General features: G+C 47.1%; 1 protein-coding gene across 2 annotated transcripts in view; it reads right to left on the bottom strand.

The window, feature by feature from the left end:
- Positions 1-16,437, bottom strand: part of MAMLD1 (mastermind like domain containing 1) — an 83,547-nt gene extending 67,110 nt beyond the window's left edge. For both annotated transcript variants that reach the window (XM_075513062.1, XM_075513063.1), the window contains exon 1: positions 16,194-16,437. In XM_075513062.1, the coding sequence (XP_075369177.1) occupies positions 16,194-16,247 (54 nt within the window). In that variant the 5' untranslated portion in view covers positions 16,248-16,437. The remainder of the gene's footprint in view (positions 1-16,193) is intronic.
- Between the last annotated feature and the right edge of the window lie 1,589 nt (positions 16,438-18,026).

Below are 18,026 nucleotides of genomic sequence, written 5' to 3'. Positions count from 1 at the left end.
TCGGGGGGTCACACTCCATGGTCCCTTGCACCCACCCATTTTACGACACAACACATCCCTTTCCTGCAATTTTTACTTAAGCAGACAGTTCCACTGAGTTCACAGAGGTTTCGTCCGAGTGACGTCTATTTGCTCCAACCCTGAGCACCTAGGTAAAATCCCTACCCGGTTAAATGTCCTAAGGAAAAACATGCGCGTCCGAATGAAAATATGCATTAAGATAAAAGCATTAAAATAAAGGAAGACGATGAGAATGATCAGAGCAGCACTGCCTGTGAGGAAGGAAGGAAGCTTTTAACAGCACTAAAATATAAAATTGATTTGTACACATATTTGATAAAAATCAATACAATTAGCAAGTAACTGAATACTAGAAAGGGAAATTGATTGCTTGAGGGCCCAGAGGACTCAGGGCAATCAGTCCATTCTTCTAGCTCCTCCACTCTTAATAAAAATTTACTTTTTCATAATCCTGCCTGAACTCTTTGCCCATTAATAATGCCGCTAAATAGCTCTTCTTTTAGCACTGTTATTGCAGGCCTGCTTGAATTACATTTAGAGGCAGTTTCGAGTGGCATGTCCTGGCCATTTTGCTCTCTGCAGCACAAACCTCCCAGCAATAGCATAAAAGAATACTGGCTAATGAACGGGAGCACGGGAACCCTTGAGAAGAGCTTATAAAATTAAGTACCAAAGTTTAAATAAACGGATTACCATAGAATTGATTTGCTACATCAATTCGGTCAGCTTTTGCTGATACATCATTCCTTCCTCAAAGGAGAAGAGCCACCGTTTCAAAACAACTAATTAAACATTTTGAGCCATGGCCTTACAAGGAGAGCAGGGCTACATTGCTCTGCTCTCCTGCCTCCCTTCTCTCGCCGAGTGATTCCTCACCGCAGCGTAAAAATCGTTACTCCATGTGAAACAGGAGACTGAATTTATAGTCAAATCTAGACTAAATGAAGCGGCTTCTACAGCCGCCATCTCTGAGCAGATTCCAGTTGCAGGCAAGGGCATCTTCTCTCCCTTCATTAAGGTGGGACTGGAGGGACTGCAACACAACGGCTCGTCCCCGCACAGAGGGAGGGAGGCTCCGGGCTCGGCCGGCGCTGCCGCTCCGGGGGAGGATTTCCATGACAGTCAGCTGGCTGTACAATCTGATAGAGGGTGCACACAACTACGCATCTACAAAGGAGGTTTCTCTTTCAAAAGGTCAGATGCTTTCTCAGATAAGAACTTTCTCAGATGCTGAGCTTCGTCCACTGACTCATCTTCATAGGAAGCTCTTTAAACCAAAAACTACCTTTGGGCCCTCAACAACAACTCTGCCAGTCTGCCGTTCAGGGTGACACAGCCTGGGTGACACAGGGTGACACAGGGTAACTAGGGCCCTGATTCAGCAATGCACTTGCACATATGCTTAAACGGAGCATATACTTAAATGGATACCTAAATGGAGCTGCTTATGAGTAGCCCTATCCAAGCCAAAGATAAACGAATAATTTTTCCGTATTAGTGAGACCACTCGCATGCTTAAAATTCAACAATATAATGTAAGCACTTTCTAGTGCATCTCCAAAGGAACATCTCCAGAAGTCATTGTATGCACCTGATCATATTCACTCCAGCAGAAACTCTTTTACTCTGGAAATCTCGACACATACTTATGTCTCCAATGGTCCAGCCGGACCAGTGACTAAACCGAGCCATTATATCAGCCGAGGAAAAGGTCCACGGACGCTTTGCAACTCAAGCAGCAACCTGTGGTGATGCCTCCAGAAGGGTGGATGAGAGACTGCAGTGCCAAGGGAGAACAGTGCATCCCTCAGCAGGGCACCAGCCTAAGTGCCACAGGTGCAGCTGCAACATCTGCCTCACTAAATCCTTACTCAAAGAATTTAGATGATGTTCTTACTCCAAAGTTTGTCCTGCCGCTTCTTCTTACAAAGAAGAGGCATTAGTCTGGACACAGACTAAGAGAAACCAGAAATTACAGTTTCAACGCTGGCCTTCTTTGTAACCATGAGCAAACTACTTTAATCCCTTTGCTTCAGTTTCTCTGCCTTTATTAATAAAGCAGAGACAGTAAAACTTATTTCACCTAACTCATACATCTTTTCTGAAGATGAAATGCTTGTTCTGTGTAAAGTACTTGGAAGATGAAAGGCATCAAGTAAATATTAATCATAGTCACCACACCTACCAACAGGATCTCTAGTACGCTGATTTGGATCCGTGTTTGAAGAGTCTTTCTTTGTGCAATTCAGGAACTATGCTTTCCTGGAGTAGTAGAGCTGAATTAAAGCTAATCAAGAATTCCCACGTTAATCGGCCTTCTAGCCTTCAGAAGATCATAAGAAGGATGATGCTTCCATTTCAAAAGACAGCACAGTGCCACAGAATGAATTACATCAAACTGGCTGAAGCCCATTTACAGCATGGTCATGGAGGAAACTATAGTTCATCCACCGACATTCATCTTAGAGCATACACACTTGTAAATCAGCTCCTATTCAATAATGAAATGTCAAGTGACTCATTCTTTCTACGTGTAAAAAAGCTCTCAGAGAGAACCAAAGAATCTTTTACTTTCCCGTCTGCCTTTATAAACACTGAATTATGTCTCCTTACTTCGGAGAAGCTACAATGCTTCAGAGGCAGCTGCAAAAGAGAACATTACCATCTTAGGTCGACAGAATCCAAGGCCACCTTAAGATCCCAAATTTCTGTTGAAGGAGATTTGGGAAGATGGTTTGTTAGCAGCTCAGCTGATCTTCTGAACCAGCTTCCCGGGCACAGCGAGGTGCACTGATCTCAGACGTGCCCACGAGGCTGGCCCGGGCAAGGCTAGCGATGCCGCACCGGGCGCTTCTGCTGTTCCACGTGGGTCAAGTGCCAGACTATTTACTTCATGCCTTAAGCAACCTCTGCAGCCCAAACTTAGCTCATGCAACCCTAGCTGTCCTGCTGGCAGTAACCGGCAGGTTAGCCAGGTGAAAGCGGTCTTCACTATTTCTGCCTGCACCAGTGAATTTACACAACAAGGACAGCAGCGCAGACATACCTTGACTTTTGTCCCAGTGTTAGCACCGGCTCAAAGCCAACCGGCACGTACCGCAGCTGCACGCTGAATAGCAGTCGCATGCTTTGGTCAGCTGTTCAGAGGCTGGGCTGCCCAAGCACTGCGCTCGCCCAAAGAAAAATCCTTCTAACAAAATAAACCAAACCAACACGTGCCCGTGCTCACAGGGCAATCAAAGGTGTGCAGCCCCGGCACCCTGCCTGCTCCCTGCCGCAGCCGTGCCTGCCTCCGAAGGGTTGACACGGGGTTAGCTCCCTGGAGCATCTCTTCACTGCTGCTGAGAGAGTCCAATTTCTCCAGCAGAGCAATCACAACAAAGGTATGAAAGCAAGAGTACACGGAAAAAAAGAAGAGTTGCAAACTTAAAGACGACAATGGAGATAAAGAGAAGCACTGTCTGTAAGTCAGCGCTGAGGGAGCACAGAACGAGTTTGCACACAGGAAACACTTACTGCTTGAGTGGAAGCAGTCGGAGATGCTGGACCTGGCGGACCAGGCACATGAGGGAACCCAGCCCTCCCGAGGTGGGCCTGGACCTGCCGTGCCTCCATCCTCCCCCCAGACACCTGCCCAGCTTCCTCAGCTCTCCCTCTGTCTCCTTGGCTTTGCCCTCCCTTCAGCCCCAGCTCGTCCCTGCTCTCCCTCCCCTACCATTGCCTCCTCGTACTTTGGACCTCTTCACCTCTGCGCCCCGAGGTCCCTGGCTCTCCATCGGCGGCTCGGGCAGCACCAGCCCACGCAGCCGGGCCAGCGCCGCAGAGCAGCTCCGCTCGCGCCCGCAGTGCTGGTCCACCGCCTCGCCAGGATCCAGCAGTACGCATAAACAAACAAATTACACTACAGACACACAGCTATGCTCCAAAAGGAAATGACCGCTGGATGTTATTGCTTAACCCTCCTTAATAATGAACATGTATTTCTTGAAAATATATGCCACCTAATCCACTTGGCATTGCAAACATGTACAACAGGAGGGTAATTTAAGTTAATCAAGCCCTAAGCTGCACGCAAAGTTTAACAGTTTGCTTCTCTATGTTTTGGGTAGCAGATGGCAAAGCACTCCGTGGTTCGTTTTCTGCAGTCCTCGTACAAAGCCCTATACCTGTTTCTGTTGCGGATGTGAATGCCAACAAAGCATTCACTTTGCTGGACTAGCTGAAGGCTGCAAAATGGGTGACCATTTTAAATCCTGAAATAATAGACACGTAGTTACCAATATAGATGCTCCAAACAGAGGACTCGTGGGCAGCCAGAACCGGTCATTTACCTGCTAGTTCGCCATTATTGCCATTCTTACGTATGACAAAATTAAAGCTACAGGCTGGCATAAGACTTCTGGTAATTAATCCGCGCCTTCTCTGCACAAGTACCAACATCCAAAATCAGTTCCATGCGGGCCAGTAGTAGGGGTTTTCTAACACAGCAGCACTTGACACTGTTGCTGTAGCTCACAATATTGCTATGCCCGCTGTCCTTACAAAGGACTCCAGACTGTACGTAGCCTGGCACGTGGGCATCGGAAACCAGTCCGAGTGGATAACTTGGATTTCAAACTGCCTCTGTGGACAGCCACTCAAATGCTCTATTTCCGACTAGATTTTGGGGGGCTGGAGTAGCGGGAGAGAAGAGCTGACAAGGGGAAAAAAAGAATTTGTAGATGATGTGTAGAGCCAGAATGATTTTCAAGAAAGGGCAATTAGACTGCCTAGGTCAAGCTTTTTGCAGGTATGTTAGCGTGACTGGGAAGCAAAGGGGTGAGCAATAAACAGTTCAGCTTGCGACATTCGAGATTTTCATAATTTATAACCAAGAGAAGACACGCGCTTCTTCAAAACACAGAGCGCAGCCCCCAGCATCCAATTAATGGTGGTGTGTACAGTGAACATCCTTGCACTAATTGACTGGTCCAATAGTCACGGCTGCCCCCCAGCATTTCTGGAAGTAGCATTTCTGCAGCAGCACCGTGCAGAAATGCTTCACATTTATTAACTTGTTTGCTTTTGATTGTTGGATTGGTTCCCCATTCCCAAGGCGCTTAGATTTATTCTTTTAGCTTAACACTACAAAGTAATCAAATCACTCCGTTACAGCTGACAGACTGTAGGAGCCCTGAAGGGGAGAGGAGAGTGCCATCAGAAGAAACATCTACATTTTCTCTTACATCCTTCACACTTGCCCTAAACTTTAGATTTGACTCATCTATATCTCTGGAATTCAAGAATATTGAACTTTAACTGACATGGGAAGATATTTGAAGATGCAAGACTTTCACTTGAAATTAAGGCTGATCTACCTTCTGGGATCAGGGACCAAGATTCACTTCTCATAAAGACTGAAAAGCCCGAACGCACTCTCCTTCTGCTTCAAGTCAAACACAAGTGTTGCTGCAACCAAGAAAACATCCTTCCAACGCTGTGTAAAGTTCAAACCAACCAATCCATAAATAAGAGGAGGAGAAGAGATGGAGGATTCAAACATGCCTTTGTGCCCTTCCATCAAATGCGGAGAATAGGTAAGAACAGGAGGACAAAGCAGATGGCTCAGAGAGTCAAGATTAATATGGAAATTGAGAAAAAGGGCATGCCTTTGGTTGGATTTTGACTGTGTCTCTTCAGTACAGTTTATTTTCAGCTTTATGCAATGCAATATTAGAAAATGCTTAGCACACAACCCTTGATGTGGAAGACAAAGAGAATTTTTTTGATTTAGACAATTCCAATGTCCTTGTCTAATGTTACCCAACGCAAAATTAGAAAGAACTTAGTGCTTGCATGGTCCTGTGTGTCTAAAAATAATTTGAATGACCCACTGCTTAAAGTATGGACAGGGTCCTCCGTTATTAAAATCCAAACATATTTCATTTTAGACCCTACTCAAACTGACAGGGTAAAGCTTGAAGAAAATCCCCCAACAGTTTTTTTTTTAATCAAGAAAAACAACAAAACAAAACTTCATGGGGTCTGTGATCAAATAATCTTGCAGCGCTTGGACTTAATACACCAACAATGTCAGGCATTTCAATGCAGTAGCATCAAAACTAGATATTTACTGCTCGGTAGTGAGTAACCCTTTGAAAAGGGAGGAACAAAAATTCCTTTTTAATGAGTCACCATTTGGCAGTCAGAGATCAAAACCTTTTGCCTGTATTTCTGACTGCAAGATTGTATATACTTGGGGTTTTTTCAGTCTGTGTGACTTTATTTAAATCAACACAGTTAATTAAGAAAAAAGTAAGTTAAAGGAACAGGAAAAGTTAAGTCCTTAAAAGTACATCAGCATGATCTACTGGGTTACTGAAATACCAGATGAATTCAGAAATTATTTCTGTATATAAATTTGGAATTGTGAAAATCCTAGTAAGATTTAAAGTAACTAGTCAAAGCAAAATGAAATTATACTCAGTACCTATTCTGATAACCACATGAAATGACTGTTGCATAATTATTCTTAAACTAATGAAAATGTTTACATACTAAATGTTACATACTAATATATGGGGAAAAAGTTTCTTGTGTGTGACTGGAACTGTGTATGACAAATGTCTTCATAAAATATTCATTCATTTACCTTTGCCCCAAACTTAACCTGTGTAGATCTGTGACGGAGAACGAAACATTAAAATACATGCCTGAGAGTAGATGCCATTTTTGTCTTTAAATATTTTCTTTCCCCCTATATCAAATTCTGAAGTTTCAGCAAAAAGGAAGATCCTATGGGGGGGGGGGATAAAAAATCCACCTGCGTTGACTTTATAGCCAAAGCAAAGAAATAAAACTATCATTCACACTGAGGGGGTCTTAGAGTAAGATGTACCTGCCTTTATTTTGAACATAATTTCCAACTGTGTGAGAAGTCCCTAAAGACCTCAGCTAGTAATAAGCACTTATGATTTACAAAATATTTAACTAGGTAAGGATGCTTAGTGTGAAGGTTAAGGTAAAGCACCATTATCTCCATTTTACAATGGACAAGTAAGAACCCGGGCACTATTTACTCCAAAAATTGCCTCCACCTCTGGAGGCCTGTGGGGCTACAGATATTCAGACCCTTTGAAAAAAAAGCTTGACCATTTTGAAATTAGAGTAGGCAGTATTCAGGCTTGGCTTCTACCTTAGGAAATCTCCAAATTGTTACACGAAAACTCATATCGACAAAAATTAGAGCAGGGACTTACCGCTCACTGCACACAGCTATCAAACAGCCACCCCGTGTACATCAACTACTTTTGATGAGCAAAAGCGTCTCCATACCTTACTGTCAGCTCACTGAACCATCCCATCCCTTACATCAGTTGATCTTAATTTATGTTCAATTTCCATGTAGATTGGAAGTTATTAGAGTAAATAATTACAGTAACTGGTTACAGTTTGGGAACTGAGAGAACTCAAGAAAGAATTCAGAGAAATAACCTGATCTACTACTGTAAAGAGAATCAATCATCCATCTCCTTCCATTAGTCTTTTTGGCAATCCTGTGTCACTGTTGTCACAAGCCTGGATAATGATGCCACATTAATTCTCCTTTTGAGAAAGGACTACAAGATTTGACTCGGTAACCGTGTCCTATCCGACCTTGGAAATCTTTGGGGAAAGTTTCCCATCAAATGCAGTTACAGTTTTTACTGAAGGAGAATTACTGAGTTGGGCCCATGCTCTGTAACTCAAATGCATGACACAAAAATATACAACCAATCTTCTGTTTCCACCAGAAATAAATCGTCAGGACATAACCAACGATTTTGCAGATCCAACCCTATGTGAGAAATTACATTTTCAAAATCATTTCAACAAGCCTGCTCAGAGGTGATGGACACGGGGCAGAACGAAGAGACAGCTACTGCAAATTTCTTATGTAACAACAACAGATCTTTTAACTCCATTTACCTAAACCAGAGGTAGGCTGCATTTCCCAATCCAAACCTTCCCAAAGGAAAAAAAACCCTTTATTGTAAATATTACAGAACATAGAACTGGAGAAGAAGAACTTCATCCTATGTTTCATAACAGAAACAGATTCACTGCCTGCCTTCAAGACTACACGCTGCTCTCAGCGCAACGTGAACTGCGGCATCACTGATGTCAGTGTGAGCAGGCAGAAGAGGACATATGGCCTTTTGTACTGTTCCCAAGATGCCGCATGTTAAAAAAAAAAAAAAAAAATTCAAAAATCATTATCCAGGCTGGAAGAAAGCCAAGCCATCGTAAATGTTTGTTTATTGCAATTTGGAAGATCTTTTTAGAAAAAACAACAAACTCCTCTCAGACATGTAATCCTAAACCCAAATGGTGGATGGGAATCCAGCAGAAACCGTGCATTATTTGGGGGAAACCATGAATTATTTGGGGGAAACTTTTGCTGCCATGCTTATTTGCGTATTTCTCTGTAACTAGATATCATTTCTATTACTGTGGCTATGACTAACAAGTTAACAACACTATTTACACTAGTACTGTTGTATCATTAGAAACAACAAGATTATGTACTTTAATTCTAATGCCAGCACAATTATTTTAACACCAAGTGTGTCAGATCTGACTCTGTACCCCCTAAATTAATTTCAGAGTAGTGGCTAAATAAAATGACATACTTCTTTGTGCTTTTGTTATAACACGCTCATGTGCAGCAAACTGTGAAGAAAATGTAGTAATTAGAGGTTAAATTAATCCCTGACAGACAGGCAGCTTAGTAAAGCTGGGCCCTCTTCAGAAAACATAGCATAAAGCTTGCCAGTCTTTCAGCATTAGGCACAAAGAACAGGGAAGATTGGCAAGTCCCTCACCACTGCAATCCAACCAAAGGGTAACGCTGAAAAGTCGGAGTAAGTCTTCGAGCAGCCAATACTACCAGGCAGATCTTGTGACAAATGGGATTTAGAGCTCCAAGCAATTGTTGCTGCAGCCGCTCTAGCTGCCTGATCAGGATCAACCACTTGAAATTAAAGACAGCCTTTTGCACAGCAGAACAGGCTTCTAACCGCCGTATAATCAACCTCGAGACGTTAATAAAAGCTAACAATGGCATTATATTTCACAACATAACTAGAAAGTTACCTCGCTGCTTCTGATTTTAATGCAGGTAATGGATTTCATTGCCCACAACAGAGTAAAGGCGCCGTGTTATTCTGAAAACAATAAATAGGTACGTCTCGGGTAGGTGTAACTCCCGAACCTGCTCGGAGTTCTGAGGTACTTAATTCTAGAGAAAAAGAAACTTCCGCAGAAATGCAAAAGAAAAACAAAGCAAGGCAAAAGAGGCAGCCAGATCATGTTGATGATATCCACTAAGTATTTCTTTCTGTGCGTGTCAACAGAAGTAAAGGTTTTTTCCGATCTCTCTAGCCGTGGCACGACAAAAGTAGCCGGTTTTCAAATCCCTGCAAATACAGCCTGTTATCAGCAGGGGAGAAACTGAAGGGTGCTTGCTCTGTGCTGGGCAAAAAGCGCCCTGGCTTCCCCCCGCTGACAAACCCTGGCGCAGGACCTGCGGACGCACCACCGCGACCGTCCCGCTTGACTTACGCCGTACCTCCAAAGGTGGAAGGTGCAAAAACTGGCTTCCCCCTGGGCTAACGCTGATGCCACTCAATAGATTGCCTGACACGGGGTGAAACAATAACACAGTTAACACCCTCCCCTGCAGAGGTAATCTATATCGTGCCTGCGACAGGCTGAGCCCCCAGCTGTCCCTGCCTGAACGGGAAAGCACAACAGGCAGCTGCGGTTGGCTCACCAGGTAAATTCAAAAGAAAAAGAAAAAAAAAGGAAAAAGCCTGTACTACAATTAAAGTAAAAGCAAAACGGGGGGCTGGCGGAGATTGCAGATCATGTGTGGGAGTGCATTAACACCACCGGTATTTCCGTACTACCCAGATCATCAATTACTAACAAATTAGGACATGCCTGATGGGGTACTTATGTAACACTTCTTTATCAATAAAACTGCCAAGTCCCTCGCAGGGAAAAGCAGAGCGGATTTCAACAAGTCATAATACGACACCTCCCTTTGGACAGGGTACGACGATGAATTCTGGTTTCCCCCTCCGCAGCCCGGCCGCCCACTCCCCAGGAGCAATTCTGGCCACGCTCGCAGCCCGGCGCGCAGCCCGGCCTCCTGTGCGCAGCAGCACTTTAATCAGGTCAGCGCTTGTCAATGGCTCATTGTAGCGATGAGGCAGCGCTCGGAGGAAAGGGCCATACGAAATCCCGCATCCCCCTGCATCTCCCACGCCTGGGCCCCACTGGGGGATGGAAACAGCCCCGCCGGCCCCACGGAAACAGCCACTGGCCGCACGCTCCCTGGGCACAGCCTACGTCCCCCAGCCAGTCCAGCTGGCTTGGCTGCGTGGTAGGGAAGGGAGGAAGGAAACCCACAACTCTTTCCCCTGCTCTACCCTTTGGGCGCAACTGTTCCTCCACAGGAGCAAAGGGCCAGCTAAAATTCCGCCTGCAGGGACGACATCCTTCGCCCTGCTTCGCTTCCGTTTCACTTCCTCCACCAGGTGAGAGTGAGGGGGGGGGGGCACGCACCAACCCCCCTTCCCTACTCAAGGGCCTGATCCTTGAGCCCTTGATTCCAGGGTCAAATCTGAGTCTCATCTACTATAAAATGAAAAAGGGCTGCTAGGCTGGGCCCTGACAGGAGAAAGACTGGTGTACTCTCCTACTGCCCGGCCTAACAAACACCTTTCAGTTCATCCAAGATGCACACCAAAGTAAACAGCTCTAAAAAGAGCTACTGCAACTTTGCAAGTAAATGCTGCACAAAATAAGTGTTTTCCTCTCGAAGGAAAGTAATGACTTACTAATACATGTTCTTCCATTTAAAAAATGAAAATTATTATCAGTGAGGAGGCCTCCCAAGAGGAATAAAGACTCTGCATAGCTCACTGGCATTTGCTAGTTATCCCTCTCTGACTGCACCCCTCTCCGGCAGCGCAACTGGTGACTTCGAAAATGATGGAGTCCTGTCCCAAGAGCCATGAGCCCTGCTTACGCTGTCACCCTGAGATAATACTTCCATTTTGAACAGAGCTAACAGGCCGGTCCGTAGCAACTGCAATGAAAAATACCTACCAGAAGACAAGGACATAAAGTGAAACCTTTAACTGACACAGACTTCCATTTTCTGTGCAAAGCACTAGCAGTAATAATAAAGAACACGGGAAGGAGACCGTGATGCAAGCACAGACTGTTTTGCAAAGTTTCCCTTCAGCTGCTGGCAGCCCTGAAATGGGTTACAGAAAGTTAAAACGGTGTTATTGATCACTGCCTATTTTGCAGGGCTGTTTTTTTTTTAAATAAAACAGCGTCGTTCTTTTGCTATTTTCACTTAAAACAATACTCCAGTATCTTCCAATACCCGGTCCAATCCGAAACAACACTAATGAGGGTAGTACTAAACGCCTAAACAGTTTCTTCACATATTTGTTAAGCAACCACCTTTTCGAGTGCACCCCTTTTACGGGTGCGCAAAACAAAACTTACTATGAGTACACCACGGTATCGTGCACATTTGGCATTTTACAGCAATGCTCCGAAGTTCCCCTTCAAAATTACTGGCAAGGAAGGAAGTTGTGCATAATTTTAGCACTCAACATCTGAAAAAATTAGAACAGTCCCAACTGTTCTTTGAGATGTATAAAAGAACAGTTGAAAAACTTACAGTTGACTGGTGCTACCTAGGTTACCCGTCAATGGCATTGAAACTGGTATATTATTAAGAGAGGTGTATGATGGGAATTGGTTTATTGTGCTGATCCATAGTAACCAACTCCTGTTCGTCCATCATTTATCTCTCTCACCAGCGACATATGGGTTTGTCTATTCACACTCTCAGCATTCTCTCTGCTCCAACAAACAGTCAGCCTTTTCTGCTGGGATAAGGAGGTTTTTTAGTTACATCCATTATGTGCGTATCAACATTTATGGCAGGAAGATAATTGCCAAAGAGCTCAGGGGGATAAAAGCTCCCTCTTTATAACACAAACCCCCTTAAAAAATCAATATTGATATAAAGCAGTTCAACACAAAGCCTTGGTGTCTTCTGCTTCCTTCAGTTCAAAATACTTCTTTTTTTTCACATAGCAAGTCAAACTGGAACATCAGGTAGAAAGCCTTGGTAATGAGTTACACTACTGCTCTTCCCATAGAGGAAGAAATAGCAGTGTACAACGTTAATTGTTCCTTAAAGAAGCGAGTGGCAAATGTGTCAGATAGAGAGAGGGTTCCTTGGACAGGCGCCAGCATCATTTGAACTGATTTAACTATCTTTATTTGGAGACCATACCAATTACTAATGAAACATAACTGATAGTCACCTTCACCTAAATGTTGAAAAACGCTGACACTCAGAAACAGCCAGCACGAGGGAACAATGAAGACCTGGGGATCCTGCCTTTTTCCCTATTTAAGGAGCTCAAACCACCTTCTACTACTCCATCTCCCGGTTTGGATAAATCCATTTGTCACAGCTTCTGCAAGATTTACTTCACTTTCCCATGGCTACGTACTCATAAAAGTTATTTTAAGGCGACTTTCATCAGAGTAGCAAGTAACATAGAACATTTATTGATTAAATGACTGGGAACCAGTGAGTTGCACTGTACTTAACCTACAGGACAACTCAGGGATTTTACTTACTGTTATCCTTGCCCTTGTGTTACCTTCTGCCTTCCTAACTTTTGTCTCTCTCATGAAGCCAGTTCCTAGGTCAGTCCTTGTCGCATCCAGGCAGGTTAACGACCATTTAAGTCAGGGCAAGAGCGTCAGCCTGGCACCTTGGATCATGAACTCCTGCAGCAGATCTTCCTGTATGTTCAGAAAGCATCTAGCACCATGGCTCCCTAATCCCATTTTAAATCTCTGATGCTACCACCCTGTAACATTTGTAACAAGGTCAGTAAAAAACCCAAACCAGACACACTGTATTTATAAAACACTTCTACCTGTGTAACAGGAAGCCATACAAAAGAATTTAAAAAAACACAACCGCCTCCTGTAATTACTAATCCCCCCCCCAAACCCTTTAACTTTAGCTTTAACCTTAGCTTTAAAAAAATCCAAGGGACTTTGCAGGTTCAAACTACTTAGTTACAAGGGACTAAAAGTGAAGCCCTGTCAATATTTGCTTTTCTGATTCCGAAGTATTAGTTAAAAGGATTAAAAATAGAGATGAAAAACCTCAAGTTAAAAAAAACCTAACCCTCTGAAAATAAAAAGCTGAATTAAATTTGAGCTGCTCAATTCTAAACATTAAACAGCTTTTCACTCGCTCCAGAGGAGCTGTTAACTGCATGTCACCTGCCTTACAATATATACTATTTGTTTTTTATCCCTGAGCAACAGACTATTTCCTGGTTGAGTTTAAAAACTCAGTGACGTTCCAATTTCAGCCCACACATGTGTGTCACTGTCAACGTCAGTGGCAGGAAAACATTAGAAGTCACCCCTTGCTAATGCTTTCCTAACATGGAATTTCCTTGTATCTCACTCCCTCAGCCCACCTCCTCCCTTCAGCTGAGAGCAGCTTTCCCAAATTGCTTCCCCCCCCTCCCCTTCCAAACATATGGCAGGGAGAGAGAACTGAAAATGGTCAGTGCCAGAACGAGAGCGCTGCTTTTTTAGGTGCTGGCGTGTATAACTTGCTCGAACCGCTCTCGCCTGCCTTCCCCGTGCGGGGCGCGGCCGCAGGCAGGCAGGGAGCCCGGCAGGCAGCCGGGGCGAGGGGCTTCTCCCCCCGACGGGCGCGCTTCCCTCCCGGGCACCCGGAGCCCCCCGCCCCGCTCTTCCTCTACTTGCAGCCGGCTTCTCGCACGGTAACACACAAAAACCCGTTCCGGCGGGTAGCCCGGTTTGGGGGTGGCGGGGAAAAGCCGCCGCCGGCGCAGAGAGGGCCGCGGCCCCGCTTCTCCGGGGGACGCCGGTGCGCCCGCCGCCGAGCGGGGGGGTCGGGGGGGGGGGGGAGGCAGCAAACAGCTGCTGGGTCCGGCAGGTTCAAGGCCGTTCCGGCTCCCTCTCTCCCGCAGGCGCCATATGGTCCCTCTCGCACATCAGCAGCTTTATTTCCCCGTCAGCTCGGCCCGGAGGGGGAGCTCCGGGAGGGGCAGCCCCCCTCTGCCGCCCCAGCCCCCGGGGGCACGGCCACTGGGCATTACCCGCGGATTACGGGGCTAAGCAGGGAAACACTCACATTATATAACCGGGGGAGTATTTCGCCCCTCCCGGCGCTCCCACACCCCTCCCTCCCAAGCCGGGGCGGCCGCACGGCAGCGGGGGGAGCCGGCGCCTCCGCCCCCGGCTCGGGGAAGGGGCCAGACGCCGCTAATCGCCCCGCTGGCGGGTCGGGGGAGGGACTGCGGGGTGCCCCCCCGGTGCCGGAGGAGGAGGCGGCGGCGGCGGCAGGCTCTTCGTGCGGCGCCCGTGCCAGGAGGCTCCCTACGCGCGGCCGGTGCCGACAGGCTCATCTGCTTCCGACGGGAAGAGGCGAGGCCATCACGCGTCCGCGCACTGCGCCGGGGACCTGCCCAGCCGATCGCGGCGGGCAGCGGCCGCGGCTCCGCGGCGCCTCCCGGCCCCCGCTGCCCTGCGCCGGGCTCCGCCGCCTCCCCCCCGCCGCCCTGCCGGGAGCACCGTAGAAAACAAAAGCGGCCTTTTAATTTATTGTTCCGGGGGGGGGGCGGTGTGAAAGGAAACCAAAGCCCGTTTTCTTCCAAGAAACGGCCGTTCTCCCCGGGATCCCTCCGAGTCACCCTGGTGACAACCCCCCGCCAGCCAAACCCGAACAAAAGCCGCGGTGCCCCCGGCCCCGGCGCTCCCCCGGGCCGAGCAACAGGCCGGGAAGGCGGCGGAGGAGGGACCGGGAGGAGGGATCGCCTCTTGACTGGGGGAAGAGGGGCAGCCCCTGCCTTAGAAGGAGACGTGGGACCGAGTCAGCGAGCGCCTTGTTTACCCTGCAATTGCTCTAAACCCCGATCGTAATCACAGGATGAGAAACCAAAACAGTTTAAATCGTGAGTCAGCATGCATTTTATTTCAAATACATGTATAGCCTCGGAGAGAGCGGCAAACGCGCCGCGTTTGCACCGTCTCCCTCACTTTGGGGCTATTCCCGTTTCGCGAAGCGCACACAGACAGGCAACCTCGCCAAAAAGGAGGCTGAATGCTGGGCTCCACACTCTTTTCAGGAATAACCGAGGGCTCCTCCTGGCCTCGGCGGAGCCTTTTGTTCAGAATCCTGCCTATACAACGTGCGCTCCAGACTCCCGAAATAACCAGGCACGCCGCTGCCAACACACGTACCAGGAGTTACTAAAAAATAATCCCGACGCAGGCCAGCACTAGCCCCTCTACGTGCGACGCCTTCCCGCAGCGCTCCCCTTGCCATGATGGGTCCGTCCTTCCCTGCCCGTCTGAGCTAACTTCGGACGGCCCCGCGCCGGCCGAGCGAGCCCGGCTGCCCTGCACCGGCAGGCGGGGAGCGTGCGGCGCCGGCCGCTCCGCCCGCTCCCCGTCCCGCTCGCCCCGCGCCGCCGCCGCTTCGCCCCGGCCGCGGCCGGCAGCGTCCCCCTGCTCTTCCCGCGCCCCAGCGCGTCGCCGCCCGGGCGGTGACAGGAAAGCCCACGGAGCGTCCCCCGCCGCGGACGGGGCTCGCCGGCGTGGCTGCCCCCTCCCCGCCCGCCCCGGCCTCTCCGCCGCCGCGCACCGGCCGCCCCGCCGCCGTGCCGGAGCCCGCACCGCCCCGCAGATCACCTTCTTCACCACCATTTTACAGCCCGCGGACCCCCTCCCTCCCGCCGCAAGCGAGAGCCTCCCCCCTCTCCCCGGACCGACATCAGCTCTCGCCAGAGAGGAGGGCGAAATCTTTACCCCAAGTTTCTGGTTCCTTCTCCGGCCGAGCCCCGGCGCAGCCCCTACAAGCCCAGAGCAGGCGGGCAAAGCCAGCGCAAGGTGGGCACTTTCTGGAACCGCGTCTGCAAACTTTACGAGCCCGGCTGAGAGCGGCTCCGGCCGCAGCCGCGCGAGTCTGGGCGAGCGACGGCTCCCAGGCTCTTTAAGTCCTTTTAAATCAACTCCTACTTTTCCAGTCCGTATCGATTTCAAATGCTACTTACTGGAATATGTGGCTCCATGCGTGGTGCTTCTACCCGCTGGGAAACCAGCAGCATCTTGGACTGGGGATCAACCGGCTTTTAGATCCACTTTGGCTGTATTTAGCAAAACCCAGCACCGCAAAGGACTCCGAGACTGTTTTCTCCTTTTAGGTTCCAGACAAGTTCATCCTGGCGTTGCAGTTTGCTAATGATTCACTGTCTGTCTCAATCTGCTCACTACATTTCCATCAACCCACAGCTTCCTCACTTAGAAGGTGGAGTTTGTGGGGTTTAAGTTACTGATAGGCATATCTAAGTGCTGTGTCACTCAAAGAGGAGGAGACACACACACACTCTCACACACATACACACACTCGCCCTCACACACACACACACACACACACGCACACACACGAACGGCTCCAGGCTTAAAGGGGAAGTAACACTTTCTTCTCTTTAGAAGCTGGAAACCTCACAGATCCAAGGATTTTAATTTTTTTTTTCTTCTGGGCATGAAGGCGAAGATCATGCAGCCTATGGACAGTACTTTAACACGCAACCAGCTGCTTAGCATGTTTAGTGCCTTCTTTGTAGAGCTTCAAGTTCATTTAGTACAAAAGTAGGGTAGCTCAGAAATATACTGGCAATTCATGAGTAATTTTTTTTTTTAAATCAAAGTGTACAAATCGCTGAAAAGATAGCCCGAGGCATGAAGTGTAACGGTTTGAGTTATTCTTAAAAAGTGTAGTTTCCTCTCTCTTTTTGCCATTACGGTACGATATTCAGCACTCGTACCGCTCATAAAAGGGTTAAACTCATCTCACACAGGTGAACCCAGGTTACCAAGAAGGAAACAGTAGAGTTGTTTCATTTTCCCCCTTTGTGCTATGTACGTATATTTTTGAAGACAGATACAATTCTGCATAGAGAGCTCCCATAAAACCACACACTTTTCATATGACTATAAATGTGCTTGTTACAAGCTGCAATCTCTGAATATTAATTCTGACAGACCATCAGCTGAAAGCTGAGAACCTATTCAGACCTCCTCTTGGGTTGTGCAGAAAGGACTGGGAAGAGCAAGCTGCAGGCAGCTAGGAGAGCACACTGGGTCCAGAAATAATTGCTGGTATAATTTCATTTCATTACCTTGCTAAATCAGTACAACTGTCACTCCTGTCCTCATACGCTGGAGATGCTAGAAACTCTGTCCCAATACACTGACTCAATGGATGGGATGTGGAAGACATAGTGCCATTTCTAATAAAATGTCCAATTTTAAAAATAATTCCTAAAATAGTGATATTAGTAAATTATGCTCAACAAAATTAAGAAGGAAGTTATTTGAATAAAACTCAATTACTGTGGCCAAATACATACAAGTGGAGCCAGAATCTGGCCTCACTTTCCTGAAAGTTTTCCACACAGCAATCACCTTCAACTTCCAGTTAACTTATAGACCAAACCCATCATTGTACCCCAAGTTAATAAATATCAGGAATATCAGTTCATCAACAGAGAAAAATTTGTTTTCACCTGTGCTGAAGCCTCTAGCTTTCCTGTGACTGTGGTAACAACGGGCCCACTCCCCCGAGCAGTATTTGTGTTACTCCAGTTTGCATTGTTTGGAAGTTTGTTGGTTTGCTTTTCTAATGATTTTGCCTTCTGTATTATTTAAAATTAATTTGATGTATTTTGTCTATTGAAATAAAAGAAGCAAAAAACTAATAAACTTGTGTGGGTGTGAGCACCCTGAATCCTACAGAATTTGAGGGCTGGATCTCAAAAGGTTTCGGTGTCTAAAGGGAGGCGTATCAACGCCTGATGTTTGGGTTTGTTGGGCTGCCCAGATCG

The sequence above is a fragment of the Mycteria americana genome, chromosome 10 (assembly GCF_035582795.1).
Source record: "Mycteria americana isolate JAX WOST 10 ecotype Jacksonville Zoo and Gardens chromosome 10, USCA_MyAme_1.0, whole genome shotgun sequence".
NCBI lineage: Eukaryota > Metazoa > Chordata > Aves > Ciconiiformes > Ciconiidae > Mycteria > Mycteria americana.
Note: the sequence above shows the minus strand (reverse complement) of the source record. Positions and strands in the feature narration are given on the sequence as shown.